Source organism: Chionomys nivalis, chromosome 16 (assembly GCF_950005125.1).
Source record: "Chionomys nivalis chromosome 16, mChiNiv1.1, whole genome shotgun sequence".
Lineage (NCBI taxonomy): Eukaryota > Metazoa > Chordata > Mammalia > Rodentia > Cricetidae > Chionomys > Chionomys nivalis.
In genome coordinates, this window is record NC_080101.1 from 32,836,248 (window position 1) to 32,856,693 (window position 20,446).

Sequence of the window (20,446 nt, forward strand, 5' to 3'; positions counted from 1 at the left end):
AAGAGAGGGTCTTACTATGTAATATGGCTCACCTGGAGCTCAATATATAGCCTCAAAATGACAAGCAATTCTCCTGTCTAGTGATGGGATTAAAGGTGTACACCACCATGCTTGTCCCACTATCAAATTTTTAAAGATTGACAAACCAGATAAAGATGACAATAAAACTATAGGCCAATTTCTCTTACAAACATAGATGCTAAAGACTCAACAAAACACTTGCAAGTCAAATTTAAGAACATGTTAATATCAGACAGGGACTGCAGAGATGGCTCAGTCAGTAAGGGTTTGTTGTGTAACATGATGTGGTTTGAATTATAGTCCCCATAGGCTCATATATTTGAATGCTTGGTCCACCATTGGCGAAAATGTTTTGGGAAGGTTTAGGAAGTGTGGCTTTGTTGGAGGAGGTATATCACTGAGGGGTAGGCTTTGAGATTTCAAAAGTCCACACCAGGCCCAGTCTCCCTGCCTCCAATTTGCAGATCAGGATGTAAGCTCTTAGCTGCTGCTCCAGAGACATGCTTGCCTCGATGCTGACATGCTTCCCACTGTGATGGTCTTGGACTCACCCTGAAACTCTAAGCAAGCCTTCAATTAAATACTTTGTAAGTTGCCTTGGTCATGGTATCTCTTCAGAGCAATAGAAAAGTAACTAAGACACCTGAAAACCTGAAGTTTTGTTTTCAGTTCCCATATAAAAAGATGGTAGGACTCCAGTAACAGTTGAGCAATATTTATTAGGTACTTTGAACTTTGTGATTTTTTTTTTTTAAATTTATTTTGTGTGTATTTTACCTACATGTTTGTATGTATACCACTTTCATACAGTGCCAGAAGAGGGCATCAGATTCCGTGGTGCTAGAGTTCCAGATGGTTGTGAACTGCCATATGGGTGCTGAGAACCAAGCCCAGGTCCTCCTCTAGAGCAGCCAGTGCTCTTAACCACTGAGCCATTCATCTATCTGCTGCACACTTAGCTCTCATAGCTTAGTTATCTCCTCTGTCATGCATGCCTTTGCTAGTATCACGTTGTCTTAGTTCCTGTAGCTGTAGATTGATTCTTGGTATCTGTGTACATCAAGTGTTCTCTCCTAGGTCTCTAAAACTGGCTTAACTTCTTATGTGAAATTAACAAACAATTGTCAAATCTATCTTAAAAATCCAGAGGGGTTTTATTAGCAGTGCCTGAGGGTGTTTTTTTCAGTCAGTCTGGTAGAAAGGTATCTCTTCTCTTTAGTAATGACAGGAAAGGCCATGACTGAGAAGAGTTCATACTGCAGTAAATATGATAGCTTGTGAAAGCGGACATTAGAGGCAAAGATACTGTGAAGATGGTAGGAGTACTTTAAAATAGAACAGAAATGTTTGAGCAAGTATCTTAATTACTTTTTTTTCTTTCTTTCTTTTCTTTTCTTTTCTTTTCTTTTTTTTTTTTTTTGCGGGGAGTTGGGTAGGATTTCTCTGTAACAGTTCTGACTGTCCTGGAACTGGCTTTGTAGACTGGGCTGGCCTCTAACTCACAGAGATTCACCTGCCTCTGCCTCCCAAGTGCTGGAATTAAAGGTGTGTGCCACCACTGCCTACTAATTATAAATGCCATGGATAAGCACAATGATGAAGGCATCCATTTGCCTGCATATTTTAAGATGTTATTTTTTTCTGCTGTGTAGTACTCTATTGTGTAAATATACCACATTTTCCTCATTCATTCTTCGGTCAAGGGGCATTTAGGTTGTTTCCAGGTTCTTGCTATAACAAACAAAGCTGCTGTGAACATAGTTGAGCACATGTCCTTGTGGCATGATAGAGCATCCTTTGGATATATACCTAAACGTGGTATTACTGGGTCTTGAGGAAGGTTGTTTCCTAATTTTCTGAGAAATCGCCACACTGATATCCAAAGGAGGTGTACCAGCCTGCATTCCCACCAGCAGTGCAGAAGTGTTCCCTTTCCCCCACATCCTCTCCAGCATAAGTTGTCATCAGTGTTTTTGATCTTGGCCATTCTTACAGGTGTAAGATGGAATCTCAGAGTGGTTTTGATTTTCATTTCTCTGATGACTAAGGATGTTGAACATTTCCTTAAGTGTCTTTCAGCCATTTTAGATTCCTCTGTTGAGAGTTCTCTGTTTAAGTCTGTACTCCATTTTTTAAATTGGGTTATGTGTTCTTTTGATGACCAATTTCTTGAGTTCTTTGTGTATTTTGGAGATCAGACCTCTGTCTGATGTGGGGTTGGTGAAGATCTTTTCCATTTCTGTAGGCTGTCATTTTGTCTTGTTGACTGTGTCCTCTGCTTTACAGAAGCTTTTCAGTTTCAGGAGGTCCCATTTATTAATTGTTTTTCTCAGTGTCTGTGCTACTGGAGTTATATTTAGGAAGTGGTCTCCTGTGCCAATGCATTCAAGTGTATTCAAGTGTACTTCCCACTTTCTCTTCTATAAGATTCAGTGTGGCTGGCTTTCTTTTGAGGTCTTTGATCCATTTGGACTTGAGTTTTGTGCATGGTGATAGATATGGATCTATTTTCATTCTTCTACATGTTGATATCCAGTTATGCCAGCATCGTTTGTTAAATATGCTTTCTTTTTCATTTGATATTTTTTGCTGCTTTGTCAAAATCAGGTGTTCGAAGGTGTGTAGATTAATATCCGGGTCTTCAATTTGGTTCCGTTGGACCTCCTGTCTATTTTTATGCCAATACCAGGCTGTTTTCAGTACTGTAGCTGTGTATTAGAGTTTGAAATCAGGGATTATGATGCCTCCAGAAGTCCTTTTATTGTGCAGGACAGCTTACACATATTTAAGTTGTGATTATGTTATAGTTTGTTGCAACCAGAGTTGTTAGGGTCAGAGCCTGGGCCTTGACATCCCTAACAATCTAGGGGTGGCCATCCATCCTCAAAAGTCCCAGTTAGACAGGCAAATGGTGGAAAGAAGAGAAAGGAGATTATTCAATATCTTCTCTTTGGGAAGAGCAACAAAGAGGGCCAATTTATCTTCAGTACATGAGATTTATGTTTAAATGAGAGAAAGGTATGCCCAAGTAGGCAGTCCTGACCAAGGTGTGAGTTTTCCAGCTAAGTGGTCTGACAGTTATCAAAGCTGTGTGGAAATCTCTTTCCAGCAAACTCCTCTTTCTGTTTTGACTACAGGTTGCAAAGTATTTCCTTTTTTCCAGCTTGAGAAATCAATTTTGTAGGGTTCATTATATCAACAGTCTGATAGTCAATAGGAGGAGCACAGGTGTCTCTTGAGTTTATAATACCTGCCAGGACATCAGTGGATTGAGTACTCTGATTTCTATTGTGATTTCTTCCACCCATGACTTAGAGTTGCGTTTACAATTACCATTTGTTGATAGGAATATTGTTTTTGGTTATAGTATATAATTTTATTGCACTGTGTTCCAGGAATATGAGAAGAGTAGCATTTGCTACACTCCTGAATAGTGGAAGTAATGATAACATGGTTGAAGAAAGAGTTGAGTAAAAAAACTAATCCTGAACCTGCTCTTTCTCTTAGTTTCTTCTGTGAAGACTTATTACTGTTTACACTGCTCTGGTTTGGATTTTCTAAGTAAAAGTAAGCATAACCAGCAAAGAAGTCCAACTGTAGCTGTAAATTGGGGGAGAAGTACTTGCTTCTTAGAGTTGTGAAGAATACACTGACATTTTGTAAGTAATGGTTACTTTGCTATTATAAAGTAACTCCATCAATTTATAATTGACCTAAGTTACCAGAAGACTCATTTAAATGTTGCAGAGGCAATTGGGTCCTTGTATTTAAGGACCCTCTGATGATAACACTGTAAAACAGTATTGAATGTTCTTTTTTCGAATAGTGAATGATGGAGATTAAACTCAGAGTGTTGGCCAGGCAAGTACAAAGCCCTCTTCCTTTTGTACATTTTGAGACAGAGTTTTACTTAGTTCCCCTTTAACAGGTTGGCCTTGAACTCAAGATATTCTTGCCTCAACCTCCTGAGTATAGTATTGACTACAGAATAAACTCCCAAGACCAAATGTAAATTACATGATCTCTGAAATTTCTTCTAACTGAAATATATCTGATCATTTTTTTATTCCTTCGTAAAAGCTGTATAGGTTAAGACAATAGATACAAAAGTGTAAGTTCTTAAATAAGGTATAATTTGTTATATTATATTGCAGATATTTTCCATTTTATTGATGTTAATATTTGTTCACTGACTAATGCTTTAATAACAAGGAAGGCTGTGCTATCGGTATACTTATTTACTATGAATGTCAACTCTTAGAACTTTTATACAGATTATTGGTATTACCTTTTTAAAATTTCTTTTTTCTTTATCTGTTTATTTTTGGGGAGGTGTGTTTCGAGACAGGGTTTCTCTATGTAGCCCTGGCTGTCCTGGAACTCACTGTGTAGTGCAGCTTGCCTTGGACTCAGACCCACCTGCTTTGAAGTGCTGGGACTAAGTCACCATGCCCGGCTCTACTTCCCACCCCCAAATAAAATATTACTATGCACCTGGGTATAACTCAATCTCTGTGTAGCTCGGACTGACCTTGCACTTGACATGGTCCTCCAGCCTCAGCCTCCTAGGTACTGAGATCATAAGTATGTGCCACCATGCTGGCTTTTATTTTATTTTTGAGAGAGCTTCATTATGTTGTTCAAACAAGTATTGAACTTTTGGCTTAGGCCAGCCTCCTGCTTAATCTTCCTCTTTAGTTGAGACTACAGGCATATAACACTTCCTCCCTCTAATTTAGAGTTTTATTAATCCCCTTGAGTAAAGAAAGATCTTTACTGCTAACACCAAATGAAGTGTTTTCAAGTAGCTTTTTTTTCTGTAGTTGTCCAGCACTAAATCAGTATCCTAAAATTGGTTTAATTCTGAAAATACTTGGGGCTAGGCTCTCCAGGCCAAAGGTGTGTCTTCAAGAATAGCTGTACTTTAGGTTACAGGGCCCAGACTGCCCTGTACTGCATCAAATGTGACTCTAGAATTGAAGACCTTTATGGTCCTTTCTACAGGTTGTTACATTTTTTTGGATTGAAAATAGATTCTTTTCTTCATATAATACATATCCTGATCACAGATTTCTCCTTTCTTCACTCCTCCCCTCTCCTGCATATGTACTCCCCCTCCATTTCCTCTTCAGAAAAGGGCAGGCCTCCAAGAGACAAAACAGGATGCAATAGTTGGACAAGGCACCCAGCAGTAGGAAGAGTCCCACCAGTAGACCAGAGTCAGAGTCGCCTGTTCCCACCGTTAGGGGTCTCACAGAAACACCAAGCTAACAGCCAGAGCATACGCGCAGAGGACTTGGTGCAGACCTGTGCAGGCAGGCCCTCATGCTTGTAGCCTCAGCCTCTGTGAGCCCAGGTGAGCCCTGCTTAGTTGATTTGGTGGGATGACTCCCAGAATTCAGGAAAATGCTAGCCATTCTGCCTGGGATAAAGGACACAGGCCCAGAGGATGAGGCTTAGGGGCTTTCCTGTCCATCTCCGTGGAGGTGAAGTATGCCACCCCTTTGAGCGTTAATTCTTAAGTCTTGTTACATAAGCATGGTTCATTAAGTCTTAGATCATTAGAGATTAAACTCAATCCCCGATTCTTTTCCTCAGAAGCTTCGGCATAGTGGGGCTGAACGTCCCAACCTAATTGTGACATGACCATTCTGTTGACCAGTCTCCATCCTGAAGTTATTAAGATGCTCCTCAGCCAGAAGAAAGACACTTCAAAACTCAAGCAGATTTCAAGGATTTTATAAATTCTCTGCTAGAAACTGAATATAGAAATCAGGGATGTGGTCCCTCCATAACTGAATGCCCTGGCAGAAGCTTGGAAGACTGACAGTTTAAACAGCCCTCTTACAGAATGGTTGTATCACTAAATTCCTAGTTTTCTTGGCTTTTTGTTTCATGTTGGTTTACCCAGAAACTAATGTCAGTTCAAAATTGCTTTTGTCAGTCACCATTTAGTTTCCCACTTCACTATTCATGTGGATGATCTAATTGGTTAAGAGACTGGAGATATCGCCAGACTTGTGAGAAATGCAAAGTATTCTGCACAAAAAGTGAATCAGATTAAAATGACACAACAGTGGCTGAGCCATTTAGTAACTAAGACAGCTGCCTCACCTCACTTTCTGTCCTGGACTGTGAGAGGCCCCTTCCTCATAATTGCATTTTTAAATACCTGCACTCCTGTAGAGAATGCCTTGTAGAAGCATAAATCCGTCTCTCAGCATTTGTGTCAGCCCCTTCATTAATAGGTAAGGAAGTGTGAATCTAGTGGTAATCCCAGCACTAGGTAAGCCAAGGCAGGGAGATTTTATGGGTTAGAAGTTAGTCTAGTTTATATAATAAAACCCTGTATGTGCGGGAAAAAACACAAGCATGCAGTTACATATCCCCTTCTCCCCCCAAAATACCTTCTACATTTACGTTTCTGCATGTTTCCAATCTGGGTGGAGATCCAGAAGTTAGCTGATTGTTTCTTTCCCCACAGAACATGTTATACCATGAAGGTAGAATGTGATGGTGAGGTGAGGTGAGGTGTGGATCTGATGCTGACTATGAGTCTAATGGGGCTTTTTCCTTCAGGATCCCCTCTGTCTTTTGTTTGTTTGAGCAGAGGCTGCCTGGATTTGCTTGTGTGGTTAAATGTGTATTCCGCAACTGTGGAAGTCTTCTACACTATGAAGACATGTAGAGTCCGTTATCGTTGAGCATATCTGCAAAGACTTTGGTGATTTTTGACAGCTGGACCTTTATGCTGTCTGTGTACTTTCTTTTTGGTGCCAGTGTTTTCTATCTCTTTATTCAGTGATAAAGAGAAACACTTTTATTTTTTAATAATTTCAGTGAGGTCAATTTGAAATACTTTCTTAAATTATGACTGATGACTTTTTTAAAATTCAAAACCCCTCATTATTACAAATATTTCTTTGACCTTATAGTCACTCTTTAATATCTTTAGAATTGGTCTTGTATGGGGTCTGCAGAAATGGTAAAATGTATCAGAATAGTTTTTACATATTATTTTTTAACTTATTGAAATAATATGACTTCACTCTTCATATGTGAACATAAGTATTCCCTTAAATTTTTCATCCCATGCCTGTGGACGCTTGCTTGCTCAAGTGTCTTCTAAGTCATTTCTTTTGCGGAGGATGGTATTTTTGACTAGAGAACAAAGACTATTGCCCTATTTTACTTTATTTTTTCTGTATAAATAAAATATTATCATGCTTTCCAATACCAGTTTTGCTTATAGATTGCATTTCTTTATAACTTAACTAATTGAAATCAGGCAAAATAGCTTCTTAAATTTCTTAGGGTTTGTTTTAATCACATGTATCAATCACTGCACACAGATACATATCAAAATATTGAGCATTAGAATTTATAATATGTTAATAAAATACAAAAATTTTTTTTCCATATAGGAAACTGTATATAGTTTACATTTACTTATATTAAAGTTTAGTCTTGCCGGGCGGTGGTGGCGCACGCCTTTAATCCCAGCACTTGGGAGGTAGAGGCAGGCGGATCTCTTTGAGTTCGAGACCAGCCTGGTCTACAAGAGCTAGTTCCAGGACAGGTTCCAAAACCACAGAGAAACCCTGTCTTGAAAAAGCAAAAAGAAAGAAAGAAAGAAAGAAAGAAAGGAAGGAAGGAAGGAAGGAAGGAAGGAAGGAAGAAAGTTTAGTCTTCAAATTTATCTTTTATTTAAATGTATATTCCCTTGTCTTTAAAAGTTCTCTTATTAAAATTATAAGGCCAGTAAGAAAGTAAACTGAAATCACATATAAGACTGACTTTTCAAATAATTTTAGGTACTGTGCCTATGTTAGCCAGGAAAAAATGTTTTAAAAAGTAATAAAATGGAGAAATTGCCTCATTTCTGATTGCATTGTGATAAATTGTTCTTATTCTGATAGTTATTTTACTCTTCTGAATGGTTTGCTGTAACTAGACATGATAATCAGAAGGTCTCAGAATATTGCCACTGATGAGACCTTGGAGAGGGCTCGTCAGGAATCCAGGCTGAACTTGAGTAATCCTTTTATACCTGACAATTCCTGAAAATGTTCTCAGTGCACTGCAGCAGTGAGGGCAGCAGTAGCAGCCGGAGCAGTGGGTGGTAACGAGCCTGCCTACTTACTGTCTGTAGAGAAGGAAGGGGCGGGGCTTCTGGCAGCCTGGGCAGTGGTAGTCCTAATTTGTTTTAGAATTTACCCCATTTCAGTTTTTGAAAGAATGTAATATGTGAATTATTATGCACTAAGAGTGTGGTGGCTTTGAATAAAAGCTAAATATTCATTCTACTAACTTTGAGTAGAATTAGGAGTGCATTATAATATACAATCTTGATGGCATCCAGAAAACTTCCTCTTTTGTGAGAAGGGCAAGCCTATTCTGTTTAATATACATTCACAAGTGATCACAAAACCTATTAAATAATTTATACTTTGCCCAATATTATGTAAAGTTTTATTATTACACTTTAGCTAGATGCTATATGACAGTATCCCTTCTGTTTTGCTTTAGTAAATGTATAACTCAATCATCAACCTTGAAGTATTTTTACTTTATATGTGTAATTGCATCAAACATTTAAGATTTGCTTTACATTAAAGTAAGTTGAACAGTTTTTGGCTTAAAATGTCACCTATTCATTAAACAAAAGTAAATGACATGGTCATGGTCACAGTTGTGTGTTAATTTAATATAACTGTATTATAAGGGAAAGTTTCTTCAAACTCAGCGGTTTAACATGTTAGCTGAGAAATAATGAGTGTATGAATTTCTGAAATAGCCTAATACAAATATAAAGTATGTAGAATTATAAGGTGATGTATCCTTGAGTTTTATCCATGTGTATTATGTAATAACTTCCTTTGAATCGGTGAAGTGTTTGAGTCAAACATCTGAATACACATTAAGGAGGGCGGTGAAACCTGTGTCATATTTTATTGCCAAATAAATTACAAGTGAACTTAATTAAAACAATTTTCCATTTTCTTTTGGTCCTAGAAATAAAAAAGCTGTCAAAATGCTTAATAAAGTGCAAATAAGTGGGGGAGGTAATGGAAGAAGGGTGGGAGGGGAAACTTCAGTCTGGATGCAAAGTATCTTAAAAAACTTAATTAGTAAAAAATTTCCTGCATCATTTCCACCTTTCCCTCCTCAAACTCATAACCTCCTCTTATTGAATAATTGTTGTTACATGTATGTTTATGTGTATACATGAGCACACCTGTATATGAAAATACAGCTTGTTCCATTTAGTTTTGCTAATGATCTTTTGGGATTGGATAATCTATCAGGGGGCTTGTCCCCGGAGAAAACTAATTCTCCCCCTCTCAGCAGCCATTAAATGCCTCCAGCTCTTTGTCTAAGGGTGGAGCCTTTGCTCTTTGTCAATCTTTATTGCTATGTCAGTGTTATAGTCATTGTACTTGTCTTGTTTGGTCAACCATATTGTTGAGATTTCATGGGTGTAGTTTCCCTTTCATATAGGGATGAGTCTTACAGCAGACATCCTGATTCTCTGGCTGCTAAAATCCTCCAGTGTTCCTTGAGCTGTAGGTGTAGGGGTTGTTTTCTGTATTTTTGACCAGTTGTAGATTAGCTTCTTTGTGTGGTGAGAGAGGATATAAGTATTTAAAATGCAGTTAGAACTTACACAGATTTAGGGAAGTAGGCAGTAGATTCCCCTCTAGGGTACTTGACCCTCACCAGCCACAGTATTTGGCTAGGTTTATAATACTCAATGTGAATTTATTCCTATTAAGCAGTTCTTAAGTCTAATTAATTAGGAAGCTGTTGATTATACCCAAGATTGTTAATGGCACTATTCTACCCTTGGGGATATCTTGCCTTGATGGTCATTGTGATTCATAGTCTTTACAACTAGGTAAGTGTAACTGGAGGTTTCTCTCCCACCGCCATTTCCCAAATAACCACTCTAAGGCTTAATATAGATTACAAACTGTTCGGCCTATTAGCTCAGGCTTATTATTAACTAACTCTTATAACTGAAATTAACCCATTTCTATTCTGTATCTTACCATGATATGATATCTTACCAAGATAGGAGGCATGTTACCTCATATCTTGCTTCTCCAGTGGCTACTGGCAGCTGATTCTGCCTTCTTTTTCTTTATCTTTCCCACCTGGCTCTATTCTACCTGACTTGTTAGCCAAATCAACTTCTTTATTAACCAGTGGCATCCAGAAGGGCATCCCACATCAGATAAGAATATTGTTTCTTTTCTCTCTTGGCAGCTGGCATAGCATCTCAAATATTTATGAAATTAGAATATAGGGAGGAGGCTTCCAGGTCAATTGCAGCTTTATTTCCTCTAAGTGTTGTGTTCAAGGTGTGTGTTGTCTTCACCCATAGTGTCTTCAGGTTGTGGGAGGCAATCTAGAATGCTAATAACCTATATTGTTTGGAGAGTTTCTTGGACTCCTGAATAACAGCTCAGAGGCACTTGGGTTTTTATTAGTCTCTGATTCTTGGAGACAGCATTATCATTCCAAGTGGTGTAACTTCATTTAAACTGTGTGTGTGTGCGCGCGCATGCGTGCATATTCACATATATGTGTGTGCATATTCACATGTGCACACGCACACACACATATATAAACTAACTTTTTCAAACATCTTTAGTGTTAGTTATCCTTCAAACCCCCTCCAGATATCCCTATAGTGAAATTTTATTTGTATTTTAATAAAGCTTGCCTGAAGGTCAGTGCAGAGCAGCCACACTAGTCAGCCCTACAGGCCAGGCACTGGTAGCTTTAATCCCAGCAACCACACTAATCAGCCATAGAGGGCAGGCGGTGGTGGTGCATACCTTTAATACTAGCACTAAGGAGGGATATAAGGTGGGATGAGACAGGAACCCACTCCTTCAGTCTGAAGATTTCAAAGAGGTAAGAGGTCTCTAGTGTCTTGGCTGCTTTTGCTTTTCTGATCTTCCAGGTTGAACCCTAAATCTCTCTCTGGGTTTTTATTAGTCATGCTACATAGCCCACCCCCATTTTTTCTATTTCTCTTCATACAGCACCCATGTTATACTATCCTCCTCTCTAGAGCTCCTTCAACCCTTCTCCCTTGGTCCCTTGCTACTTTTGTGGTGTTTGCAGTTAGTCCAGGTTATATACAGATTGGTAAAGATTTGGAGCTAGGATCCACAAATGAGAAAGAAGGTATGGCATCTGTTCCTTTGTATCTGGATAACTCTGTTTACTCTCTAGTTCTGTCCATTTACCTGCAAATTTCATTTTCCATACAGCTAAGTAGATACTCTTGTGTTTATGTACTAGATTTTTATTTATTTATTTGTCTGATGAAGGACATGTAGGCTGTTTTCTATTTTCTGGCTATTGTGAATAGAGCAGCAAGGATCATAGCCAAGCAAGTATATGTAGGATAAGATATGAGTCATTGAGGCATTTGCTGTGGAACGATATAGCTAGATTATATGATAGATCTACTTTTAGCTTTTTTCCCAACACAGATTTCTATAGTGGAAACCACCAACCATATGTCCTCACCAACATTTCTTGTCAATTTTCTTGATCTTGGCCATTCTGACTGGGGTAAGATGAAATCTCAATATAGTTTTAATTTGCTTTTCACTAATTGCTAGTAATAGTTTTTTGAAAAGATTAAAGAAAATCTTAGCCACTTTTCTTTCTTTTGAGAACTCTTCAGATCTGTAGTGCCTCCAACCCCCTTCTTATTTTTGTCATTTTTTTTCTTGACCCGGTTTTTCAAGTTCTTTTGACTTGAAAAAGTCAATCAAGTTCTTTTGGGTATCAATCCTCAGATGTATAGTTGACCAAGATTTTCTTTACTTAGTTGATTGTTCTTTAGCTTTTAGTTTAACGATGTCCCATTTGTCTTTTGTTGACCTTAATTACTGGGCAAATGGAGTTCTGCTCAGTGAGTCTTTTCCTGCACCCTATCTTGTAGGCCTTACAGCAGTTTCAGAGTTTCAGGTACCAGATTGAAGTCTTTGAACCTTTTGGAGTTGACTCTTGAGTATGATAGGGAGGAATCTAATTTCATTCTTCATGTGACCACCCTGTTTTCCAAGTAGCATTTGTTGGTGATGACTGTCTCTAATCCAGTGCATATAGTTGGCATCAATGGCAAATGTAGTTCTATGTGCCCGTATTCGGTTCTTCTTTTTGGTTCCATTGATAAGCCTGTTTTATGCTAGAGCCATGCAGTTTTTATTGCTATTGCTTTGTAATATGTCTTGAATCTGGAATTGCAGTTTCTCCAGCATTGTACTGTCATGTGTAACCCGGCGCGAGTATGTGGAGTATGCGGGTTCACACGGGTCATGAAATGAAGATTCAGAGACACTTAGCCTCTGCTGCTGAGGGGGCTCAGTCTTGGCGAGCTGGTTTCCCTTGGCCTCTTGGCATATTCTTTCCTATATTTACACTTTAGTAGATTTCCATATTTCAAAACAAACTGAATGAAGTTTCCAAAAATACAGTGCCTTGTGCAATACCTGATTCCTGAGGTCTCACAGTTTTCTGAGTTTCCTCTAAACCAGGTTTTACATAGATTTTGTATCCATGGAAGACTGTCAGACAGGATTCACATAGGGCAACAAAAGGTATCTGTAACACAAAGGCTACATTGGGGGCTGGGTGAAAACTCCAGAGCTGGGCCAGGTGTAGCCCATTGAGAGTTCATGGCTAGCGAAAGTTACTTGCTAACCTTCTGATGCCAGGCCAGCATGAATTTCTGCCACATTGTACATTTTTTCTCAGTATTACTTTGGCCATCCTGGGCCTTTTGTTGTTACTTGCGAATTTTAGGGATTCCCCTCATTTCTGTGGAAAAAATGTCATGGGAATTGTGATTGGAATTGCAGTATGTAAAATGCCTTTGGTAGAGTGGTCGTTTTCACAGTAGTCTATCATTCTATGAGCATGGGCTGCCTTTCCATCTTTTATCTTAAATCTCCTTAGAGACGTAAAGTTTTTGTTGTAGAGATCTCTCACATCCTTAGTATTTACTGAGTTCAATTCCCAGTAACCACGTGGTGGCTCACAACCATCTATAAAGGGATCTGATGCCCTCTTCTTCAGGCATAAAATCATACATATAGCTAGAACAGCTATATACATAAAATAAATAAATAAATCTTTTGAAAAAGAAAAGCTATTATAAGTCGATTTTGTTTTCTATAAATTTGCTGAAAATGTTTAACATTTCTAGAAGATTTCTGGTACAATTTTTAGGATCTCGTATAATGAATTCCTATCATCTGGAAATAGGAGTAATTTGACTTGTTTTCTATTGGATCCCATCGATTTCTTCTCTTGCTGTTGCTCCAGCTTGAGCTTTGAGCCTTGCATCAAAAAGGTGTGTGGATGTTGGGCTGTTCTTTTTGATCTCTGATCAGATTTCTCTCTCCCCTCTCCTCTCCCTTTCTCTTTTTGATAAGATTTTTCTGTGTAACCCCAGCTAGAACTCTCTGTATCCAGGCTGGTCTCATACTCAAGAGATCTAGCTGCCTCTGCCTCCCAAGTTCTGGAATTAAAGGTGTGCACCACCACTGCCCAGCCTTTGTCTGTCTGTCTGTCTGTCTGTCTTTCTTTCTTTCTTTCTTTCTTTCTTTCTTTCTTTCTTTCTCTTTCTTTCTTTTTTTTTTTTTAGTTTTTCTTTCTTTATGGTGATGTGGGCTGTGGATTTATCATATATAGCCTTTATTAATGCTGAAGATTTCCTCCAGTTCTCCCGTTTCTGGGACATTTCCTCATACTTTGAAATTGCTTTACTAGTACTATCTGCGTAAGTGATGTTAGGCTAGGGCAGCAAACATACCTTGGACATGACTAGCAGACAAGCTGTGAATGATTAGTTGCCAAAACAGCTCTGGGCTACTTCCTCTTCCTCCTCCTTGTTCTCGTCCTCCTCCTCCTCCTCGTCCTCCTCCTCCTCCTCTGCCTGTAGCATCCTGATACTGCTTGTATTATGACACCAGGGCAGTCAGTCATACTGCTCTCAGCCTTGGAGAACTCCGTCTTAGATGTGCCTTCATCCACCAGTTCATGAAGCCCTTGTACTGGAACATGGCTGTGAACTGCTCTGAGATCCATTAGAACAGTCCCTCATGGTGGTGCAATTGCTGTTGAAGGTGATGAACATATTTATTCCCTGAGGTGTACTGTCACAGGTAACTGTTTTCACATTGTTGGGGACCCACTGCACTAGGTCACTACTGTTCTTGTTTGGATAGTAAGCATCTTGCACCTCCTTCATGGACAGATAGCACCTGAATATGGCAGCTGTTATCAGTTGGAACCCATGGCAGTAGTGGGCAGTGGGAGTCACAGATGGTCATTGTGTTCTTGCCATCAAACATCTAGGTGAGTTCAGATGCTGTCAGGGTGGAGGTACTACTGGCTGCCCAACTCGTCAAGGGCACAAAGTCAAGCATGAAGACCTGCAGGCGGGAAAAGGGCACCATATTTGTAGGCAAGTGATTTGTGGTAGCAAATAGGTATTGGTCACCGTAAGTGGGTCTGATCAACTGTAGGCTTTGAAGCAAATGTGATAACTCACACACGTGATTTTCAAAGCATCATGTCTCATCTGTGTTTTCAGCAAGTTGACGGACTGAAAGGGTGGTGTTATTGGGCCGAACCACTGTGTCCAGCATGCTGGGGGAAGGTACGGCACTGGTTCATGATTCTGTCTCCTTAGTTCTTGCTGATGAGGCTCCCAGACCCAGATCTCCCCTTGGAGATCAGCTGAATGCCCTGCAGGCAGCCACATCTCTCGGCTTCCTTGCAATGTTCAACACCCAAACAACTCTGTAACTTCTGTGTAGTGGCTTGGTGCTACTTGTTCCCAGCCCTGCTCTAACCTGAGAAATTACCAGGCCTCATGATCTCCCAGAAGGGCCTGAGATCACTGTGAATCCATGGCGTGGACCTCTAGGTTCGTGAGTCCAGCCTGGGGCACGTCTTTGCCTCACTGTACTGTTGGTCCCTCCAGCTGGAGCCACTCTCTCCGTACCATGTGGAGGTAGGACCCACGGTGTCTCATCGCCCACCACTGGACATAACCTGATTGGCCCAAGTCCACAGGCACATGACAGAGGCAACTGCAGCGTGGCTCAAAAGCAGGCACAGAATACTTCTCTGGGGCTTTGATTATTGAAGGCATGTTGGGTTTTGTCCAAGGCCTTTTTTGCATCTGTTGAAATGATCACATGATGTTTGCCCATTTGTGTGATTGTATTACTTTTACTGATTTACACATGCAAAATTACCTCTTTTTCTCTAGGATACAGCCTACTTGATCAAGGTAGATCATCTTTTTGATGAGTGTACTGTTCATAGTTCTTTGTAGAAAGTCTGGTAGAATTCTGCTGTGAATTCATCTGGGCCTAGGCTTGTTTTACTGAGAAATCCTTTTAAAGCATTTGTTTACTTTTGTTCATGTGTGCATGGTTTCTGCTTGTGTATCTGTACATGTGTATGTGAGTACCATAGACACCAGAAGAGGGCATTGCATCCACTAGAGTTGGAATTACGGGGAGCTCTGAGCTCAGATCCAAACACTGGTCCTCTTTGGAAAAACAGAAAGTATTCTTCTCGGCCCCAAGGAAGATTATTTCTTACTGTTTGTTCTCCTTATTTGTCATGGTCTGTTGAAGTTTTGAGCTCTTCTTGGTTTAACTTTGGTTTAGATGAATTTTTATATTAATCCATTTCTTTCAGATTTTCTAAATTAAGTGAGCATGGTTCTTAAAACTACTTTAAATATTCTGGATTTTTTCGTGTTTTTCATTTTTTATTCTGTTTTTTTTCTTGTTTTTCATTTTTTATTTCTTTGATCCATTTATTATTTAGTAATACTGATCTTCATGACTTTGTATAGTTACTAGACATTCATTTGCTCTTGGTTTTAAACTTTATTGTAGTCAGATAGGACACACAAATTGTTTTACTTTTTCTGAGCTTGTTAAAATTTCTTTTGTGTTCCAGGATATGTTCTGTATTGGAGAAGTTTCCATGTTCTCCAGAGTGGGATGCATATTCTTTGGAGTTTGGGAGAAATATTCTTATAATTTATTATAAGTGTTATATCACACTTGATCAGTGTGATGTTATTTAATTCTTGTTTTTAATTTTTGTCCAAATGACTTATTTATAGGAGAAAGTGGGGTGATGAAATCCCGTCCTATACTGAATTAGAGCTAATCCTTGTCTTTAATTGCAATAGTAATCATTTTATGAAATTGGGTGTGTCAGACTTTGTGTGTTAAGTATTGTAATGTCTTTTCGATTAATTGTTCCATTGTTTAGAATGGAATGTTCTTTATCTCTTCTGATTAGTTTTGGTTTGAAGCTTGTTAGAAATTAGGATAATATAACAACTGCTTTCTTCCTGGTCCCATTTGCTTGGGATCTGTTTACCTATCATTTCTCTTTACGGTGATGCCTATCTTTAAAGTTTCTTTTTGTTGTTGTTGTTTTTTTGTTTTTCGAGACAGGGTTTCTCTGTGGTTTTGGAGCCTGTCCTGGAACTAGCTTTTGTAGACCAGGCTGGTCTCGAACTCACAGAGATCCGCCTGCCTCTGCCTCCCAAGTGCTGGGATTAAAGGCGTGCGCCACCACCGCCCGGCTCTTTAAAGTTTCTTGTAAACAGCAGAAAGATTTTGTTTTCTTTGACACAGTGTCTCTATGGTCCTCACTAAGTAGAGCATTCTGGCCTCAACTAATCCTCCTGCTTCTCCCTTCCCAGTGCTGGTTAAGATAAAAGGTCTTAGCCAGCCTGGGTTTTGTTTCTTAATCTACTCATCTAATTTGTGTTTTTTGATTGGGGAATTGAGACCATTAATATTCAAAGTTATTGTCAATAGGGGTGTGTGTGTGTGCTGTTTATATTGTCATAATATTTTTTGTTTTAATCATTTCAGCTTTTTTTGTTTTCTTTCTGTAGTCTCTTGGCTGTGTTTGTTTATTCCTCTCTTCAGTATTAAGCATTGCTTACATTATTCTCTGTAGGACTGATTTATTAGTCACAAATTCTTTTTGTCTGCTTATATCATAGAAAGTTTTTTGTTTTTATCCTTCAACTATGACATGACGCCTTCATTCCTTCAAAACCAGTACTACCTTGGAAACTGACCCATTACCAGGTTTGGCTGCCAGCATGGCATATAGCCTTGGGTGTCTCTGGACCACAGCTTCTAAGTGCTGATCCTCAGGAAGGAAACACTACCCACACTGCTGGTCTGTTCTTTTTTTTTTTTTTTTTTTTTTTGGTTTTTCGAGACAGGGTTTCTCTGTGGTTTTGGAGCCTGTCCTGGAACTAGCTCTGTAGACCAGGCTGGTCTCGAACTCCCAGAGATCCGCCTGCCCCTGCCTCCCGAGTGCTGGGATTAAAGGCGTGCGCCACCATCGCCTGGCTGCTGGTCTGTTCTTAATCATGGCTGATTCTTCAGTTCCAACTGACCAGAACCACAAATTCTTGATTCAAAATATTGAAGGACTCTGATGGCCTTTAAGGGATGCTCAGAATGTCCCTCTGAAACTTTATGAGCCAGGCCTTGAATCATCTTCACTGCTATTTATTATTTTTTAAATTCCCACAGTAACTTCTTAAGCTCGGAACACTTGAAAAGTCCTTCCACAATCCTCCCCAAAACATGGTCAGGTCTGTCACAAGCAGTGTTCCACAAACCTGGTATCAATATTTGTCTTAGTTAGGTTGTCTGTCGCCGTGATAAAATATCATGATTGAAAGCAGTACGCTCCATCATCTAGGGAACTCAAGGCAGGAACTCAAACAGAGCCCATGGAGGAGCGCTATCTACTGGCTTGTTCCCCATGGCGCGCTCAACTTGCTTTCTTATACACTCAGGACCACTAGCCAGGTGTGGCACCATCTGCAGTTGACTATGCCCTCCCATATCAATCATTAATCAAGAAGATGCCCCACAGGAGCAGTTTCTCAGTTTCCGTTTCCTCTTGTCACATACTTTAGCTTGTGTCAAATTGACAAACAAACCAGGACAAGTCCATCTTAATTTCAGCTCCCACTAGCCTTAGTCATTTTACTGAATTCACTTTTCAAACCCTAAGTTTTCTTCATTCCATTCAGTTTATATATCTGTGGGGTTTTTTTGGCCATCATACAACTTACTGATAACCTTTTAAAGCTCCTTGAGCTGTGTGTGTTTAAATACCTTGAAGTGTGATAAAGGTATTGTTTGTGATTGCTCATTTACGTTCTGTGTCCTGCAGTTCATCTAGGTAGCTCTCATTGGAGAACATTACTACAGGGCTAGTGTGTGTGTGTGGGGGGAGGGTAATGCTATTGGTCTTTTTTTGTTGTTTTTGTGATGTGAGTTTGGCATGTTGATTTCCTTCATTGCTTGTTTTTGATGTGATGTTCTAGCTTGTTTCAGGCTTGACTGCTTCAGGACCTGAGTGTCAGGAGCTGCTCTAGAAGGTGGCTTTGTAGGGCATGGTTCTTGAGGGGACTTGCCAAGAAAAGCCAGTGTAGGAGTTTCTGGACAGGAGCTAGGCCTGGGAGTTGATATGGCCTGGTGAACTTGGTTCTGTCCTGCTCAGTTCTAAAGCAGCTGTACTGTACAGCTGCTGCTGAGGAAGCCACTCTTCGTCTTCTTGCTCTTGGAAACAGCTTTAATATTTAACACAAACTGGGTTTTTTTTTTCTTCTTTTAAAGTTTACTTATTTTGGCCTTTTGAGACAAGGTTTCTCTGAGTGATAGTCCTGACTGCCCTAGACCTCGGTCTGTAGACCATGCTGGCCTCAGCATCTCAGAGATCCACCTGCCTCTGCCTCCCGAGTGCTGGGACTAAAGGCTGCTGCCCAGCACAAACTGCTTTTTTTGTTCTTCTTCAAAATTGTTGGAAACATTTTTGTTTAAAGTAGTTGGAAAAGGAAAAAAGTTGATGAGTCAATGTGCAGTTTTTATTTACATTTGAATATGTTTTATTATTCCTTCCAAAACAGACACTCCTTGAATATGCAGAGAAGTGGAAAACTTCCGAAGACCCCTTACCTTTACTGGAGGTATACACAGTGGCCATCCAAAGTTATGTTAAAGCTCGACCATACCTTACCTCAGAATGTGAAAGTGTAGCCTTGGTTCTGGAACGCTTGGCATTGTGAGTAGAACTTTGAAACATGAATCAAAGACTATAATAATTTTTTTCTTAGACTTTATTTTCTTAGGCTTTATGGTTATTTCATTTAAAGTAGATTTTATTTAAGATAGTTGATGAAGACTCTACTGACAGAAGAATTATTGGTTTTGTTTTATTTTCAATAATCATTTGTGTCCTTTTTCTTTTTAGAAGCTGTGTTGAACTTTTACTATGTCTACCTGTTGAGTTATCAGATAAACAGTGGGAACAATTTCAGACATTGGTGCAGGTGAGATTACTTACCTATGTAATATGGATGCAGTTGAATGAGTTTTGCTTATTTGGTTAAACTTTAAGGCATCTAAATTGTGTGTTTATTTAACATTTGTAGGTAGCTCATGAGACGCTGATGGAGAGCGGCAGCTGCGAGCTACATTTTTTAGCAACTCTAGCTCAGGAGTCTGGGGTGTGGAAAAATGCGGTACTGTCCACTATTCTTTCCCAGGAGCCATTGGATAAGGATAAAGGTAAATTAGAGAGAGAGAGAGAGAGAGAGAGAGAGAGAGAGAGAGAGAGAGAGAGAGAGAGAGAGAGGAGCAAATGAATCATTAGCCCAGGAAAAAACAAATATTTAAATATTTGACTATAACTCATCTCAAGATATATCAAAGGAGACCCATTTAATTAAATTTTGTGTGGAGGACTTTCAACTTTATTTTGGGGAAGATGTACTTATAGGAGTTTAGAATAACCAAAATTGTAAATTTTTTTTCTCAATATCTTTTTATCAGAAGCATTCTCTTTGTAGTACCCTGACAAGTAGCAATGTGATAACTCATCAATATAAAGGATAAACTAACTTGACAGATGATGAAGCAGAAATCAGGTAGTACCTGTTTTTTCTCCAAATAAGGGTAACCTGTCACTGCTGAAACTCTGAAGTCTTCTGTTTCTAAGATTAATTTTTTCAGATTTTTGTATGTCTTATTGTGTTACTGTTTTATGAGCTCAGGCAGTAAAGATCCCAGTCAAACTATCAGCTATTGCAGTAATGCCTGAAGTAGACAACTAAGTCACAACATTAGACAACATTTGGGCTGTACGAGGAAGGGCAGCAGCACAGCTGTCTCCTGGGCATTTTTTCTTTAAATTACTTTCCCTCTGGCAAGCAGAGGTGCCGACCTGTGTGAGGCCCCCCTGGCCTATAGAGAGCTTCAGGCTAGCCGGGGTGTACAGTGGGACCCTGTCTCCCAGTGTAAAATAACAGAAAAGATTA

At 39.4% G+C, this 20,446-nt stretch overlaps 1 protein-coding gene across 1 annotated transcript in view; it reads left to right on the plus strand.

The window, feature by feature from the left end:
- Znf292 (zinc finger protein 292) overlaps positions 1-20,446 on the plus strand; it is a 76,637-nt gene that overhangs the window by 18,174 nt on the left and 38,017 nt on the right. Inside the window, exons 2-4 of the mRNA XM_057790430.1 lie at positions 19,037-19,191; positions 19,381-19,459; positions 19,562-19,697. Coding sequence (XP_057646413.1) covers positions 19,037-19,191; positions 19,381-19,459; positions 19,562-19,697 — 370 coding nt within the window. The remainder of the gene's footprint in view (positions 1-19,036; positions 19,192-19,380; positions 19,460-19,561; positions 19,698-20,446) is intronic.